Source organism: Apis florea, unplaced genomic scaffold (assembly GCF_048593485.1).
Source record: "Apis florea isolate Af1SG1 unplaced genomic scaffold, ASM4859348v1 contig_2897_pilon, whole genome shotgun sequence".
NCBI classification, from domain to species: Eukaryota; Metazoa; Arthropoda; class Insecta; order Hymenoptera; family Apidae; genus Apis; species Apis florea.
The window spans coordinates 3563033-3580670 of record NW_028256665.1 but is presented as its reverse complement, the minus strand read 5'-3'; the positions used below and the strand labels follow the sequence as shown (position 1 = coordinate 3580670).

The 17638-nt window shown below is 23.3% G+C and overlaps 3 protein-coding genes across 3 annotated transcripts; 1 reads left to right on the top strand and 2 right to left on the bottom strand.

Annotated features, from left to right (window-relative positions):
* Nucleotides 1-257: 257 nt before the first annotated feature.
* Nucleotides 258-14114, bottom strand: LOC100872622 (CB1 cannabinoid receptor-interacting protein 1). The gene is made up of 2 exons (XM_003698179.4): nt 13667-14114; nt 258-1960 (listed from the first exon to the last, which is right to left on the bottom strand). Exons 1-2 carry the CDS (start codon nt 13840-13842, stop codon nt 1636-1638), a joined length of 501 nt encoding a protein of 166 aa, XP_003698227.1. The 5' UTR covers nt 13843-14114; the 3' UTR covers nt 258-1635.
* LOC147657734 (uncharacterized) lies at nt 1869-10404 on the top strand. The gene is made up of 8 exons (XM_086907727.1): nt 1869-1986; nt 2287-2383; nt 3684-3730; nt 3796-3851; nt 4419-4614; nt 4697-4813; nt 5371-5465; nt 9914-10404. The coding sequence occupies exons 5-8, from the start codon at nt 4582-4584 to the stop codon at nt 9942-9944; spliced, it is 276 nt and encodes a 91-aa protein (XP_086763853.1). The 5' UTR covers nt 1869-1986; nt 2287-2383; nt 3684-3730; nt 3796-3851; nt 4419-4581; the 3' UTR covers nt 9945-10404.
* Nucleotides 14115-14807: 693 nt separating the features above from the next.
* Nucleotides 14808-17507, bottom strand: Pisd (phosphatidylserine decarboxylase). The gene is made up of 6 exons (XM_003698159.4): nt 17350-17507; nt 17022-17062; nt 16703-16958; nt 16360-16593; nt 15986-16274; nt 14808-15907 (listed from the first exon to the last, which is right to left on the bottom strand). The coding sequence occupies exons 2-6, from the start codon at nt 17060-17062 to the stop codon at nt 15498-15500; spliced, it is 1230 nt and encodes a 409-aa protein (XP_003698207.3). The 5' UTR covers nt 17350-17507; the 3' UTR covers nt 14808-15497.
* Between the last annotated feature and the right edge of the window lie 131 nt (nt 17508-17638).

Here is a 17638-nt window from a genome sequence, read left to right as displayed (position 1 = left end):
TCATAAAATGAATATTTGCATTTAATATTGTGCAAAATTATAAACACTTATAATTATCAATAAATAATAATAAAATTATTTTAATCATATAAATATAAATAAAAATATAAAAATTTATATTATTAAACATTCAATAATTACACGACAATAAAAAAACTATACATATAATAAGAAATCATATATATAAATTACTTGAATAAAATGTTTTCATGTATAAAAAATTCCATTAAATAATATAATAATTTAATTCCATTAAATAATTTAAATAATTTTTTTTTGAAAGAAATTTATATTAACTTTATTAAATAAAATAAAAAATTGTAGAACACTATAGGTGTAAGAATATTGTGACAGTATTTATGCAATAATATTAATAGTTTAACATGTCTTGAATGGCACAATAATAACTATGTGCTTTTTTATATTATTAAGTTTCATATTAAATTATATAATAATTTTTACAATAAAATATAGTTAATTAATGAAAAATTTAATTTAAAAACTAAATGCAGTTTCTTTAAAACTATTTTATATTAATCTATGATATAATTCGTAAATTACGTTCAATTTTCATTTAACAATCATATAATAATACAACAGACATTTCTTAGTCTATGCATTTTTTATACGTTTCAAATAATATAATGAATTTATGTTTAAATAATTTATTATTACGATATATAAATAATAATTTCTTTTTTAGGTATTAGTATAATTTGTATTATAATATCTGTACTATATGTAAAATATGTGAATAGTAGGAATCTCCATATTTATTTATTTTAATTTACAACTTTTTATTTATTAAGCCAAAAAAAATATATATATATTTGGTCGATGCATAAATGTTTAATTGCCGAAATATTGTATATTTTGGAAATATATTACAAGTAAATTTCGTTTTGATAATATTTTTAAATTATTAGTAGATCGATATATTTATATCTTTTAAATATTAAATAAATATTTTTTTATTGATTTCTTAATGATTATGAATCATTAAAAAATGTATTATATAAATTAAAAACATATTACACATAATTCTAGAATAGTATTTTGCATTTTGATTAAACAAGATATTCTTATAATTTTATTATGATATTAATTCTATTTTCTATATCAATTTATAATAATTATATTTTATATACATGTATACTCTAATATATGTATATACAAATATATTTTTTATTATAGAAAAATAGGAAAATGAAATTATATTTTAAATATGTTAATGAAATGATTTTGTTAATATTATTTGATTAATAGATATTTAGTTATTTCTTTTTTTTGATAGTAAATATTTTGTTATATTATTTCTTTATTAGAAAAGTCGATTGATAAAAAAACTATTATTTTCAATTTTACGATAGTTTTCAAAAATATTCATGTATTTTTTTATATTTTCATGTCTAAAAATTGAACGTATTTAAAGTATCATCATATTATATTTTTTATCATATGATATATTACTCAAATTCCAAATGAAATTGCTATTTGTGTTCTGATCTTTTCATTAATTAACGAACAATTTTGATTCCAATTACAATTGACAAAAATCATGTATTTTCATGAAAAAACAAATATTAGCCATTTTCATTATGTGATGGCTTTCATAACGTTAACACCCATCGATTGCTAGGATTCTATACCAAGTTTTCTATAAGTTTCCCGATCTACTGTAACCAATCTACCTTCTACGCTTGAACAATCCAATTCGATACAGTGTAATCTGGCACCCCATTCACAATGACTCTGATCATCTTGACGGTAATATTTGATTTGCAGACAAGTAGTAAGGTAACCGGAACCCAAGACACGCATAGCTATTGGCAATTCTTCACGATGTCCACGAGCACTTGCCGGTATACCTTTCGTGCTATGATAAGCACTGTAAGCGCAGGCTGTTCCATCCCGTGCACGCTCAATCGTTTCCACTTGTTTACCTCCTATGCTGAGGGATCTATAAGTTCAAAGATTATTATTTAGGTAAGTTTCATAGTATTATATTACTATAATAGAATAAAAATAATATAAAAGATATTTAAGTATCAATATTATCAATTTTAAAGACTTTATTAAAATTTTTTTAATTTAAGAACTTTATTAAGTTTCTAATATTAATTTATTTATTTTAAATCTATGTTTTAAATTTTAATTTCGTATTGTTTAATTATTGTTTTTATTTTTCTAAAAATAATACGAGAAAAAAGAAAAATAACGAATTCGTTTTAATAATTTAAAAGCAAACCAAAAGGTTAATCGAATCGAATGCTTTTTAATTTCAAGTTGTAAGCAAGCATCGAAGCGATTTATTGATCGCAAATCGATAGTCACGTCCGCGTCGACAGAATCGTGCTTCAAATACATTTGCATCCTCGACCAGGTATTTGAGATTCTGAATCTCGTTTCTATTATGCATCATCTAGCACGTATATACTGTAGTCATTCACAAAATAGTCGCGAATTTTAACATGTTATAAATTTTAATTTCGTATCTTTCTTTATTTTTATTTTCATATTGTATAGAAAATATGTTATAGCGAAACAAAAAATTATAGGTTAGTATTTTAAATATATAAATACTTATATGTATGTACATAAATAAATTGATTTTATGAAATGCATGTATTGTAATAAGAAAGAAAATAATTAAGCAATGAAATTATCATAAAGGTACTTTTCTATTTAATTAAAATATATTGGTTTATCTTCTATCATCATATCATAAATAAATATCATAAATAATAAAAATGATTAAAAGTCTTTTCTATTTAAATATTTTTAAGACTGTTTCTGTTTCATATTTTTGCTTATTTGATAAATAATTTTCTAATTATATCTATTTACAAGACTATATACAAGACTTATCATCATTTTCTATATTTTTAATTTGATTATATAATATTCATATAATAAAGTTTATGCACATTTTAAATTAAAAATTAAAAACATATATAAAGTTTCGAGCAATCAATAGAATGAGAAATCAATTTTATTAATATTGTATTTCAACTCTCATTGTAATTATATAATATGCATATTTTAAAAAAAATTTCAAATCGAAAATAAAATATACAACTATCAATTTGTAAAAAAGAATTATCATTTAAAAATTTATCATAAAATTTAAGGAAAAAACTAAATTTTTAGAAATTTTTAGATATTCTCTCTATGTTCTATCTTCAATCGCAATCGTATAATATTCACAATAAAGTTTATATCTTTGAAGTTCTAATAAACCTGCTATTTGTATTGATGTGAAGAATTCAACGATTGCTTAAATCGATATACTTATCGATGAGATACTCAAAGACGTTGTTGAACATTTAAATGATAATATATAATAATATGTAAATTCGAAATAAAATTATGAAGTTGAAATTCGCATTCACGGCACATCATTTCTCAATTCATACTATGTAACTTCTAAAAATGAAAGTATACGGCCAATTATAGTAAAAGTAAAAAAGGAATAAAAGATAAGCAGAAAACGAGAATTTTTAAATACATTTGGATCAATATTCTAATATCGATCGATCGCAATCGTAGAATCGTTTTATTGAAAGTCGACGAATATATCAATTCAAATTTCCGATGTACATTTACTCATAAATCTTAGGATATTTGTAAAAATTGAAAATTATAAAAACCTTTAATAATTATAATCTCTTTTGAATTTTAAGGAAATTATATTATATTCAATATGTATGATAAAATTATCAACAATTAGGTATGTATAACTAAATTAAAATTATTTTATCACATGATTTTTATTGTATTTTTTGTTATTTTTAGTGTCATTAATAATGCTATAAATCGAAGAATTCATATTCAGCAAATTTTTTATGACTGTAAGTGAAGATTTAAGTGAAAACTAAATTAGAGATAGCAAATATATAATTATTCATTATTTTAATTTTTTTATAATTACATTATTTTATAATTACATAAATAATTTTTGTAAGAAAAGCTAAGAATGTTATAATGCAAGTTATTTTCTATTTTCTATTTTACAAAAATGATTACAACATCCTAATAATAAGAATATTAAAATTATATCATTTTATACCAAATCAAGTATTCTCACATCATTTCTTATAAATGAAAATATTGAAAAAAAGCTTCTCGATAGTGAATTACGAATAATCTACTTAAAAGCATACACAATCGATTAATACAATTTTGTTGCTATTTGTAAAAAATATAACAAATTGGAATGAATCGTAAGCTTAATTCTTGTTTTTTTTATTGTTTTTTTCAATGAGGATATTCAAAGAAGATTCCTTTTGAGACTTTTTTGCTATGAAAACAGTCAAATGTTTCTTAATATCAAAAGGAATCAGATCTTTATGGTAAAAATTTTTATTAATCATAAAAATCCATAGTATCGTATTTTGATATCAAAAAAAATTCCACAGGATACAAACGATAAGAAGCTGATAAGATTTAAAGTGAACGATTAAGAAATTGCGGTAAAAGTAGGAAAAGGAGTGCGATGCAAAGATCGATGTGATGGAGATATGTCCGATTGATAACAAGCAATGGAATATAAAAAAATTCTTGATTTCGTTCGGAATATAAATGTGGAGAATCATAATGCATTACAAACTAAAAGTGCAAAACATTTCTGATTAATTTTCAATATAGAAATTTGTTCGTAATCAATTCGACAATTTGAAATCAACTCTTATTACAGGCTGAGTATGTAATTCAAAGTTTTACGAGTCAAGCAAAAAATTCTTTGATGAAATTAATGATTAATAACCATCATTCCAGATCTTATAGAACTATTTCTTCAAGTTTCAAGTTTGTAGTAAGTTGCATTTGATACATTACATCATAAAATCTAGGAATTGATAACATACATAATATTTTTCAGCATGTGTGGTCATTTTAGATACTCAATGATACTTTATTCGCTGATGTTTTAACGGACATGTTTCTTTTCTTTTCTTTCAATTGAAGAAAAATGATGAAAAGAAAAGTCGTATTCTTTTAATAAATAATTCTTTTAATAACTCAACAGCATAATCCTTCTATTTTTCACGAAACTCTAGTCTATGTTTATCTTTTTTTTTTCTAATATGGATCAATTTTCTATAGTTCATAAAACAAAGTATTCATTTATTTGAGTTTATATTGTATTTTTGTAACTAGCAGATTTAGAAGATTATAGAATATACACTTAGTATTAGATAAGATTCATCATTTTTATAAATCTCCGATTTAAAGTAGAAAACTTTATCATCCTTGTGCTTAGTATTCTTTTCTCAACAATTCTTCTTTTCTTTATCATGATATTGCATAAGTGATAATAGCGAAATATCTTATTTATAGCATCACATAAGCAATATTATATATTTCTTCCAGGGAAAATCGAGTGATCTTATATTGTCTTTCATCTTTCTACCTTTGGCTATTAGCACATACGTATCTGAAGTATCAAGACTTCTTCTTCCAAACAGGTAAGATGATCACACTTGATAGATATAGGAAAAAAATTTTTATGCAAACTAGAGCTTTACATAATCGATTTCCTCGTAGGCTGATAAAGTCAATGATAAAGAGAATCAATATAATTGATTCTCATTGTGTCAGTGAATACCTCATCATCTATTAGTATAGTTGATATGATGTGTAACTCTTAGTAGCATATTATAATGACTTAAAAATCTTATTTCAAACTATAGCAATCAATGTTGTAACGTGAAATATTTCATTTACGTTTAGTGTTGCGTAAGCAAAATCATGATGACAAAATGTCTTGTCTAATAGTATTGCATAAACGATATCGTAATGTCGAGATATCTCATCCATAGTCTTGAAAGAGAAGGACAGGAATTGACTTCAATCGAATAAAGTGCAGGCACACTTTTTGGAGAAAGGAAAGGGGAATAGAAGAGAGAGAGAGAGAGGAAGAGAAAACGAGTCCAGAAGCGATGACTTTGATAGATCACGCGCAATCTTGGAAGGAAATATATTTTCGTGTTGGTAGGCGAAAAATATCTTGCTTGTGCATATATATGTATCTTTCGAATACACATTCTAAACATTTTGAACACAGTTTTAAGATGAGACTTTAATTAATTCGTCGAACTGTTTCGCAGTTATGAGATTTAGTTGCGACCTAAATCGTTGGCAAGCTATTATTCAACGATATTGGATCTCGAACAATTGACTCTGGTTTATGCTATTTTATCATGCAGTTCCATTATCTATTACTCTAGTTATTACAGTTCTACTAATTATTTCTTATTTATTGTAGGAAACAATTAAATAGAGATAATAAAATAATAAGATAATTTTAATCATTATCCTAATGTTCAATATTTTTGACATTATTTAATTAAATGAATTTGATTTTTTTTTTTTTGTAATAAAATTTTAAATTTGAATATATCTCGATACTCGGATATCAATACAAGGATTAAGTATCTTTATTATATCAATTTATTTCGATAGTACATGTTGAAAATTAAGCAACTTTCTGAGATAAAATTAATTCCAATGCATATTATATTTTTTTCTTTGAATTTATGCGATTCAAAGAGTTAGAAAAAAAATTAGAGAAATTTTCCAAATCTATAACATCTTTCTCTATCTTATTATCGTTTGCAAAGATACATTTTCTCGATTCGTTTTTATAGACAGGCACGATATTGTATATTATATTGTATATTATATTGTATATTGTATATATACATGTTATTGTATGTTTACAGAAAATCTGATTCGAAAAGTTATTTTTTACAAAATTATTTTTCAAACGATTAAAATTGCATCGAAATTCTGTTTTACATGTACAAATTTTTTAGAGAGAATTCAATCATTTTGTAGTATTATTTTTCGAAAGATTTATTGTAAAATATTCAATGTTAATTTTGCTTCATTCTTTTTTATTCTTTCCAACAAAATAAATATAGCAAAGAGTGTACACATTTCTTTTGAATCTAACAAATTATATTCATTTCAAATAATTCGCGGAATAATTGGCTGCATGTATTTATTTAAATCAACCAAACGATACAAACGAATCTCCGACAAAAGAGATTTCCAATTAGCAAATTTAACGGCCACGCGGGAAATAAAGAGAAGATGAAGAGGGCAATGTAACATGAAGCATCCCCTTTTAAAAGGCAATCTCTCTTGAAACAAAAAGCTATTCACTATCTTGTATTTTTACTCTTTTTAATTTTTCTTTTTTTTTTTTCCTCCTTTTTCCTTTTTTTCTCTGTTTTCGTTTCCTTCTTCTTTTTTCCTTGCATTTGCTATTCTCAGAAATAAAAAAGGAAAAAGCATTTAACATTGAACCATTAAGATCAAATAGAAATTTTTGAAAAATTCGTTCGTTCAAATGTGTGTAAAATATTTAGGCGAAATAGAAAGACAACTCTAATTTTTCTATTGCTAAATCTTGAAAAGAAAAAAAAGATTAAGAGATATTATTTTAAGAGATGTCGACAACCGCGTTTTACGAAGGTTTTCTAACAAAGACGTGAAAATTGCTGACTCGTGTCGCGATAAATAGATCTTCTCTGCGCAAACACTTGCATTCTATACTTTACCATGTTGAATAAATCGGAGATTTTGCAAACATTCTGGAAACGTACAAGGTTATTTCATGTATATCTTATTTAGTATTTTAAATAAAATATTTTAACTTTATCGAATAAAGTGAAATTCGAATAATTTTATTAATATCTCGAATAATTAATTTTCATGTAACTTGAAGATTACTTTAGCTATAAATGTATATTTGCATGCAATTTATCGTGGTATTAATCAAGATGTGTCGTTTAATCAAGATTTTAAAAATTTTATTATTCATAATCTATTTTTATGCATAAAAATTCGTAATTCTGCGATAAATATTGCAATAATTGAATATTCAATAATCCTTTTAAAGAATTAAATTCAGATAAAATTCGAATGAAATACGGATAAGATTTTTATTTTTTTTTTTTTTGATATTCTTTTTTTTTTTATTAATTATATTTTTTTTATCCGATATTAAGCCACATGGAAATATGCTAGTTGTTCTAGTTCTACCAGTCTATAATACTTTTGAAAGTGGAATATTTTTTATTCTGTGACCCGGTTTCTTGCCTGTTATATGACGCTGTCGGGCCAATGTGTCTTTACACCACTGTGCTGGAAGATTTTTTTTTATACATTTATATTATTATTATAAGATATGCCATTTCGATAGATTTTTCCGATTTGCATTCGAATTGATTTAATATCAATAAAAAGTTTGTTGAGAAACAATCCAATTATAGGGTTAATAATTAAAATTGTAAAAAAGTGAATTTTTGTCTCGTATTGGCTGAAATAGCCTTTGTGGTCGTTTGATTTATCAGTCTTGTTATTACTGATTTTTCTTCATAGTTTAATTGCTCTAGAAAGAAATACGAGAATATCACGACATATGTCGTTTTATTTTTACGGAACAATGCGTGTACGTGACTCATTCGACTTTCTCAGAGTTAACTCGAAACTTTCGATCGTTAAAATACATTAGCTAGTCATTCGTGAAATGAATTATTAACCTTACAATACACAGATTCTTACCTATATGCTATTAAAAATAATTAGAGAAACATTTGCATTTATAATACAATACTAAATAACTGATTAGAATATTAATTTATCGATGTCGTAATAGTTTAATTTGTACAAATCCAATAATTAATTATTATCTGTTTTAATCTTCATTTAATTTTCGAATAATTTAAACAATATAAGATATAATTTAATATATAATAATATATAATTTTATATTTATATAATATTTATGTTTTTCTTATAATTGCTATTATTAATAATAATTTTTAATGTATCAATTTTTTTATGAAAATCAAAATAATAAATAAGTAATTTTTATTACGATTCAATATTTTATAAATAATACATGCATCAATCAAAGGATTCACGATAAGAAATATTATTTAATAAATGCAATAAATAAATCAAATGTGATAATATCGAATTAAAAAAAGAAGAAGAAATGAAATGAAATATGTTTTCAAGTGAAAATTAATTAGGACAATAAAATAACGTAAAATTATTTTCAAAGCAGCACTTTCGAACGGTAAATTTAAATTTACCCATAATTTCAAAGTAACTTTACATTACACAGATTGTGAAAAATAATTCGAATAGATGTTTGAACAGACACTCTTTCTAGTAGAAGATTTTGTAAATAAGCTTTTTCAGCATATATATTCTTTTTGTATCACTCGCGCAACTAGTGCTTTCACAATAGCTACTGTTCGATATTTATTGACGCAAGTCACGAGCATTCAACGCTATCAAAGATTTAATCGATTTTTGCCAGAAATGAAGAAAAATTTGACGACTAATTTGAAAATATAAAAATTAAAAAAAATTTGTTGTTCGCGAAAAACGCAGATAATTAATTTTAAATATTGTAATATTATAGAGAAAAAATATATTACATGTTTAAAATATATATAATTGTAACTTATAATTTCTATTATTAACGATTTAATAAAGAGTTCGTAGACACTTTAACATTAATTCTCGATGTTAAATCGATAATAAATTATAATAAAATAAATGTAAATTGTAAAGAAAAAATTTTTAAGTATTTAAATATTTTTTTTTAATATCTTTTTATATTTCGAAAATAGTAAAACATGTAAGCATGTTATAATAATTAAAAAACGCATTAATTAATATATTTCTTTGAGAAATATAAGTTCAAGTGTCGCGTGATTTAAGTTAATTATATACGACCTTAAAATTCTGAAAATTCTACACGATTTTTAGCGTTGGTAAAATTGAAATTTAAATAAAATTTTTAACGAGATTTATTTATTTATATATAATATTCTTATTCTTCAAATTATAATTAATTCACGAATAACATGGAATAATTTTTAATTTTTAGGAACATTTTCCTGTTACATCCGAAAAATTAAATCGATAAAAAAAATATGGTCATGACTACATATACATCTTAATCTGAAATGCTTTCTAGTGAATGACAAAACGGGCAATATATTTCGAAACAAAGGACAGGATATTTTTACAAATACTAGCGTGCAATGAGACACAAGAGAAGGAAACCAATTTCACATTGATCGTCAAGCAATTTGCAGAATAATTTGTGAGATCGAATGTATCCATTTAAAACTTTATATTCAACAATATATTTCAATATTAATATTTTCCCCGTGAATGTTACATTCGAGAACGATATTACGTATACTTTCAAAGCAATATCATCAGTAATAAAAAGAAACATCAAAAATTCACTGCTATTTATTAAATTATCGATAAAATAAAAATCGATATCGATAAAAATGCATAAATATTTGATTATTACTACTAAAAAATCACGTTTCTGTTTATCACAATAAATAGAATTTTGTTTGTGAACGTTTCAAATCTTTTTATTACTAAAATTACTATTCTTTTATATATTATCTATTTGATAACAATTTTATTTCTTTAATTTATAATTCTTGGTAATGAAATATGTCTTTTTAATCTTTAAGGCTTCGAAATTTAAAAAAAAATCTCTAGAAAACTTGAAGATAAATTTTCGAAATTTTAAAAGATTAATAATAATTTAACATTAAATAACAAATGAAATAACTTCGTGTAAAAAAAAGGCTGTTGAATCTCTTTGAAAAGTCGATTTCATTGCATATATTTATTTTCATTCGTTGTTTAAATATTATCTACGCAAAATCACTGACCTATGCGCCAGCAACACTCTGCATATCGTAATTGCCAAGTAATTTTAGCCGCTATTCGTGTTACGAACACGATTTTGTTACTCACCACGCATTGAAAAACAGCGCTGCAGTATAACACTAGTCGATATTTCAATCCTCGTGTATGATTACCTCCGTCTTTTTACGTATCTATTTCATCGCATAAAGACATATTTTCGGTACGGAAACATGACGAAGTTCGATTGCAATTATTTATCGTCAGGCTTCTTTCAAACTTTATTTCTTCGATGAAATTTTTATTCGATACTATCCTTGACTATAGAATATTCTAGATTCAATTATGAAACTGTGACAAATGCTAGTTTTAAAAAAAATTTTGAAATTGTGTATTTGTTTCTTTCGAACTTCAAAAACGCAATCATTTATTTATGCCATAAATAAACGATTTTTCCAATATATTTTAAAATGTATATCATTTTCATTTTTCATTGTTCATTTTCAAAGTTTTTATATGTTTTACAGCTTTCGTCAATGATAATCAAAAGTCAAAAATCAAGTATTGTTCCGAGCACTGAACTGAATGATGATCATAATCGATTTGCAATTTTTACAATTTAAGCTGGTTTTATATAGATATGTAACACCTGGTCTGCTCTCACTTCTTCTTCGACTTGTGTGTCGCATAGATATATATATGTAACATTTTGTATCCTTTTTCTTCCGGCACAGTAACCTCAATTTGATCTTAGATTGTAATTCGATGCCTTTATTCTATGACTCGATAACTTTATTCTACGACTCTTTATAAACAAAAATGTTCAAAATTATCGATAAATTGATATTTATTTTTTTAAACGTTCTTCAGTTACGAATAAACGCACCAAGTCAATTATTATTCTAATGGAAAAACTTAATAGTTTCTAGACATGTTTCCAACCCCTTTGGGTACATGAATTTTTTATAATCATCCTTCGTAACCCTCGGACTGATCTATACCTTTATCAATAGATTTGAATCTAATATATTTTATTTTATCATGTATTCTATATCCTATAATATATTTTATTGAAAAATGTTATCGATGATCGTTAATCGCATAAAATATCTCTCTCTAATTTAATCAAAAATATATAGTTTTAAGAATAAATATTTTAGAATCATACTTCATACATGATTCGATTATTATGATCGAAAATTGAAATGTTGAATTTTTGATGATTACAGGAAGCGATTAAATGAGCAGAAGAAAACGAAACATTAATAAATTCTATCACATTTGTCAATTATGTTTTGTATTACGAACAATGAAAGATTATTCAATATATAATACAATATATGTGGTATATTATACATTGATTACTTTCGTAATCCTTGCTCCTCGAAGAATATCATCTATGAATTAAGGCTTATCGATTTCCTTTATCCAGTTAAGCCGCGAAGATCGCCGTTTAGAAACTCTTCATTATAATTATTCAAAATGGTGTCCAAGGAGATGATTCTTTCTTTTCTTTTTTTTTATCCTTTCTTCGATAAAGTATTTCAAGAAGCACTAGATGAAGATCGATTTTTCCTAATGTCGTTTTTCTCTTTTAAAATCGCTCGTCGAGATCATAAAACACATAAAGTTTTATAAGATCGGAAGGATCGTATTTTACAATTCTTATTTTTCTCCAAAATGTCTTGGGTGTTAAGGTATCATCGAAGACGAACGATCGATCTCGAAAACTTGAATGGAAAATATATGATAATTTAAAAAATTTATTTTATTTATGTTTGATTATTGATTTTTTTTATATTCCTTTTAAAGCTTAAATTTTGCAATTTTCCTATATTAATCTTTTTTCTATATTAATATTGTACAATGTATTCTTCATATAAATCTATTCTTCATATAAATCCTTTTATGAAGAAAGTATTATATTTCATGATTCTATCGTAAGGCAATTACCATTGCAACAATTCAAATCTTATAATAGAATTAAAAAAAATTTACTATAGAAAGAAAAGTCAAAAGTATATAATTGTTTTATTTATTAAAAAAGAAGAAATAGAATTATTTTCATTAATTTTTTTTTAAAGATATTTGTTTTTTGTATAATAATTACTTCGATGTATATATATTTATAGATATTTATATTTGGAGAACAAATATAATCTCTTTTTTTAAAAAAAGAACAAATTATTTCTCTAGATTTTTTATTGGATAAATGTTTAACGTTGCACTTCTTTTTTTATGAGTAATGATACAACAAAATAATCATTTCTTGAATAATACATTAAATGAGTTATGAAATTTGCAATTTATATTTAAGTATAAATTAATAATTCAATAATTTATACTTAAAAATTAATGATTTATTATTAAAATAGAAATATATAAAATAATCGAAATGTATAAAAATATTAAATTCTATGAAAATATGAAAATTTAACATTGATATTTCTAAGAAAATAAAAATTTTAACAATTAAATATAATTAATTAACAATCTAACAAATTATGTTGAAAAATATTAAGCATAAATGAAAAGCATAAATATTTGTTGAAAAATGAAAGAAATAAATAAGAATAATGGTCATATATCTAGCACTAGATCTCATTTATATAATTTATCTGATTGCAAATTTATATAGATTGCAAAATAAATATCTAGATCAAATAAAAATGAAATTCAAATGGACAATTCAAAATTATCAAATACAAAATGTAACAACCAATTATCTTTAAAGAAAGAATGAATTTTCTCATGGATATTCGTGTCTCTCGATATTACAATTACAATTATTACAATGAAAAAAATTATCATTGAATAAAAAGTTCATACTATAAAACAAGTTACAAAATCAGATAAAGAAGAAACAGTGACATAAAGACGAATGAAAATAATGGGTAAAGAAATAATTGTTCTTAAAAAAAGAAAAATTAATGTATCATTTAATCGTGATATTTGTTGTACCCACTCTAATATTTGCGGCGGTTTGAAGCTGATGTCTAACCGATATGTGGCCTCACAGCTTAATTTGACGGTCTTTAACTGTCGAAATCTCGCTGAAGTTTCCATTTTGCAATAAACTGGACCAGCAGTTGGTTCCCTTCTCAGGGACAAGGTCACACGAAAATGTCCATCAGCACCCATCTAGCTCCATAATTTAATTTTAAAGGAAATATAAAAAAGAAAATAGCACAATGTCTCTTTTGCAATTTTCTCGATGTAAATTTGTTTAAATCATATATTATGTTTGTGTACGTGATATAACAAAAAGAAATTTAGAATTTTTTTTTTTTAATTTAAAGAACAACTCAAAATTAGCACAATCTGAGGGAACACCGCGACAAGCAAACGAACGTTGCAACGTGCGCGGTAGGCGTCGCGACGCTTACTGAACCGCAGCGTCGTAGAGGTAACGTGATTCCGGACACGCGACGGCAGCTTTTTCTGTTTTGCTTTTCATTCCCAATCAACTTTTCCTTTTAATAATGAAGAAGATAATTATATGCAAATAATTATATGCTCAACTGTCAATTAATTATTGAAAATAACCATAAATAAATACTTATCTCAAACAAATGAATGATAACATAAATTATAAAATAATAAGATAATACTAATAAAATAATAAGATAATAAAAAAATAAGATATAAAACGGATCATATATCAAAAGCACAGTCAAACTAACTGAAGAATGATCATAAGATATATAATAAGATCCATCTTGTTAAGATAAGTTTCAAATTATAATCACTTTAAATATTATTTTAAATTTACGAATTCTTATTTTTTTATTCTTATTTTTATTTTAACATTCTCAAAATCAAAAATATTCATTCCATTATATTTTAAAATAATTCTTAAAAATATTTTGATATCATAAATTATTTCGATTTCAATAATTCAAGAATGAAAACCTTCAATTTTTGATTTCACAATGAAAAAATTTCATAACATAAAGTTCAATTTAATAAGAAATTTAAATCGAATGCTATAATACATAAATTTTTTTTCATAAACAAGATAATTATAAATATAAATAAATAACTTTTATAAATCTAAGATATTTTATTGACATGCGAATATAATTATTAAAGAATTATACGATGAATATTTTTAATCACATTTATTCTTTAAATTTACAAATTTGAAATTATTTTTTATAAAATATATTTTTTATAAAGATATTTAAAAAAAACATTTAGGATGGCTAATATTTTTATAATATAATAATATGATGTAATGATATTTTATTACGTTTATAACATATTTTTACTCAAAACGAAAATACTTGCAAAAATTACAAAATTGAACACAAATATGTAAATAACTAATATGAGTCTACTATGAGTCTACTATGAGTAAATACAATCAATTTGATGTGACAAGATAAATATATTAATATTTTAAAAATACAAGATATTTTATTAATATGTAAATATTAAATTTTATTAAGTATTTGATAATAAAAATAATTCAATTTTTTCAAATATTAAATAATATGAATTATTAATAATTTCTATTATACTTGCATCTAATTCATGAATTTATATATAGACGCATTTTATTTATAAATTTATTGAATTTTGTAAAATTTTAATTTTTAATAAAATTTATAATATTTAAAATATCCATTATTATTCCATCTATATTTGCTCTGCAATTTATTTAAAATAACAATATCGTAAAAAATAAAGATTTGTACAACAATAATGGATATCATATATATATCAATGAATAAATTTTAGGTATCTATTCTCCAAACATATTTCCAGTCAAGCGCTACGCGCATTATTAATTGTCATAATGAATGTTCATATTGTTTTATTTCAATTTCAGGAATGTATTCACTTAAAGCTTGACCCATTTTTATTGTTTGTCCAACATTTACACAAAATTTAAAATCTCTTGAAGCTTCAAATAATAATATAATAGTAGATCCCATTCTAAATTCACCAAACAATTCTCCTTTTTTTAAATATATACAATTTAAATTAGCATCTTTCCAGTGTTCGATTTCAGGCCATTTAATAGCATTTGTATATAAATCTTTATCGCAGTAAACTTTTATAGAACCTACATTTGTTGCACCAACTGCACTATAAGCCATAAAACCATCAGCCCATTTACCAATATATATTACACGTTCGTTTAATGAAAATAAATCTGGTAAATATTTTGCTACTTTAGGATTAACACTCAAAAGCTTTCCTAAAATATTTTATTAATTTTAATTGAAGTCATTATATCAATTAAACTTAATTTTTAAAATTAATAAAAATAATAAACCTTGAAAGTGTCTACGAAATTTTATTTCCCAATGAGTTGCACTGTGAAATCTATGATAATCTCCTGGAGCAAGATAAACTGTTAATTGATAAAGTTGATTCATTGGATTTGTTAAAAGGGATTTTATATAAGCATCATCATCTTCTTTTGTAAATTTATAATGTTCAGAATCAAGCATACTTATATCGCCTAAAAAATGCCTGAGATTGTAAGTTACACCCTTCACTTGTTGTACAGAACATGAAGTGACTGGTCCGCAATATAATACTTTTCCATCAGCAGGTGAAACCTATAACAAATTTAAATGTTCATCATTAATATATTATTTAAATTAATAATTTATATAATCATTATAATAAAAATTATATACATACTATACTTGTATTTTGATCAATGGGTCTTGCATCATATTTGAGTGGTCTAACAAAAAAATCAACAAGACTTGGAAAATCTGATAAATTTATGTCAATTTCATTTAAATTAACATCAAAAGTTTTTGCATAAAATTCATATAAAGTTGGTCTTAAACTAACTGGTAATTCCAAACTGGCTATCCAACCCCATATTCTACTTATTATTCGAAGTGGCAAAAAATTATAACATTTTATCTGTAAAATTTTTTATAAATATTTAAATTTAATTTTTTATGAAATCATCTTAGTTATACTATTTGAAAATTTTAATTTAAATTGCTAATATTATAATAAAAAACTATACCGCAAAGAAATTGAATGGCTCATATACATTGCTGTCTTGAGTTATATAGTTTTTCAAATGTCTATATTGTAATGCTGCTAATAATGATATTCCAAATGCAATAGAAACAGTCCATTTTCGTTGCTTCATAAATGAGTAATATTTATATTGATTTGTATATATATTTGAACTATATACTCTTGAAAATTTCTCGTTTATTATATTTCTAAAATTTCTTTTTGTATACACATTTATATAATATTTACAATAGTTTTTTCTAAAACATATTAATAATTTTAAATATTAAATTATTTAATTAAATTAATATTAAAGTACAAACCTCACATCTTGAATTAAACGACAAATTCTGAAGAGACTCATCTAGAAAATAAATTTTATTAGATAAACGTTGTTAGAAACGTTTTTATAATCTCCTTATTTTTAGGTTATATTGAATTTTATATATATTTTTCTATAAAAATAACATATACTTATAAATAACAAAATACAAACATATACGTTTAAATTTTCTAATATATTTTTATTTTAATTAATTTTATACATAATAATAATAATTTTATACATGTAAATAATTCAATATATTTATAAATTTAATAACATACAAAATATTATATTAATTTTAATTTTTATTATTTTTTTATACGTACATTAAATTATACAACTAGAAATTGTTATATATAATTTTTAACCTGTTACTAATTATTTTAAAAATTCGAAGAAAAAGAAATTACAATAAAATAACTATAAACTCTTTAACCACAAACTTGTTCATTCAATAATATTTCTACAATATATATATATATATATATATATAGAGAGAGAGAGAGAGAGAGAGAGAGAGAGTGTTTCAAAAATATAGAAACTGGATTCCTAAAGACAATTTCAAACAATATTTTTCTTTATAAAAACATTCATTATAGCTTTATTAATAAGTTA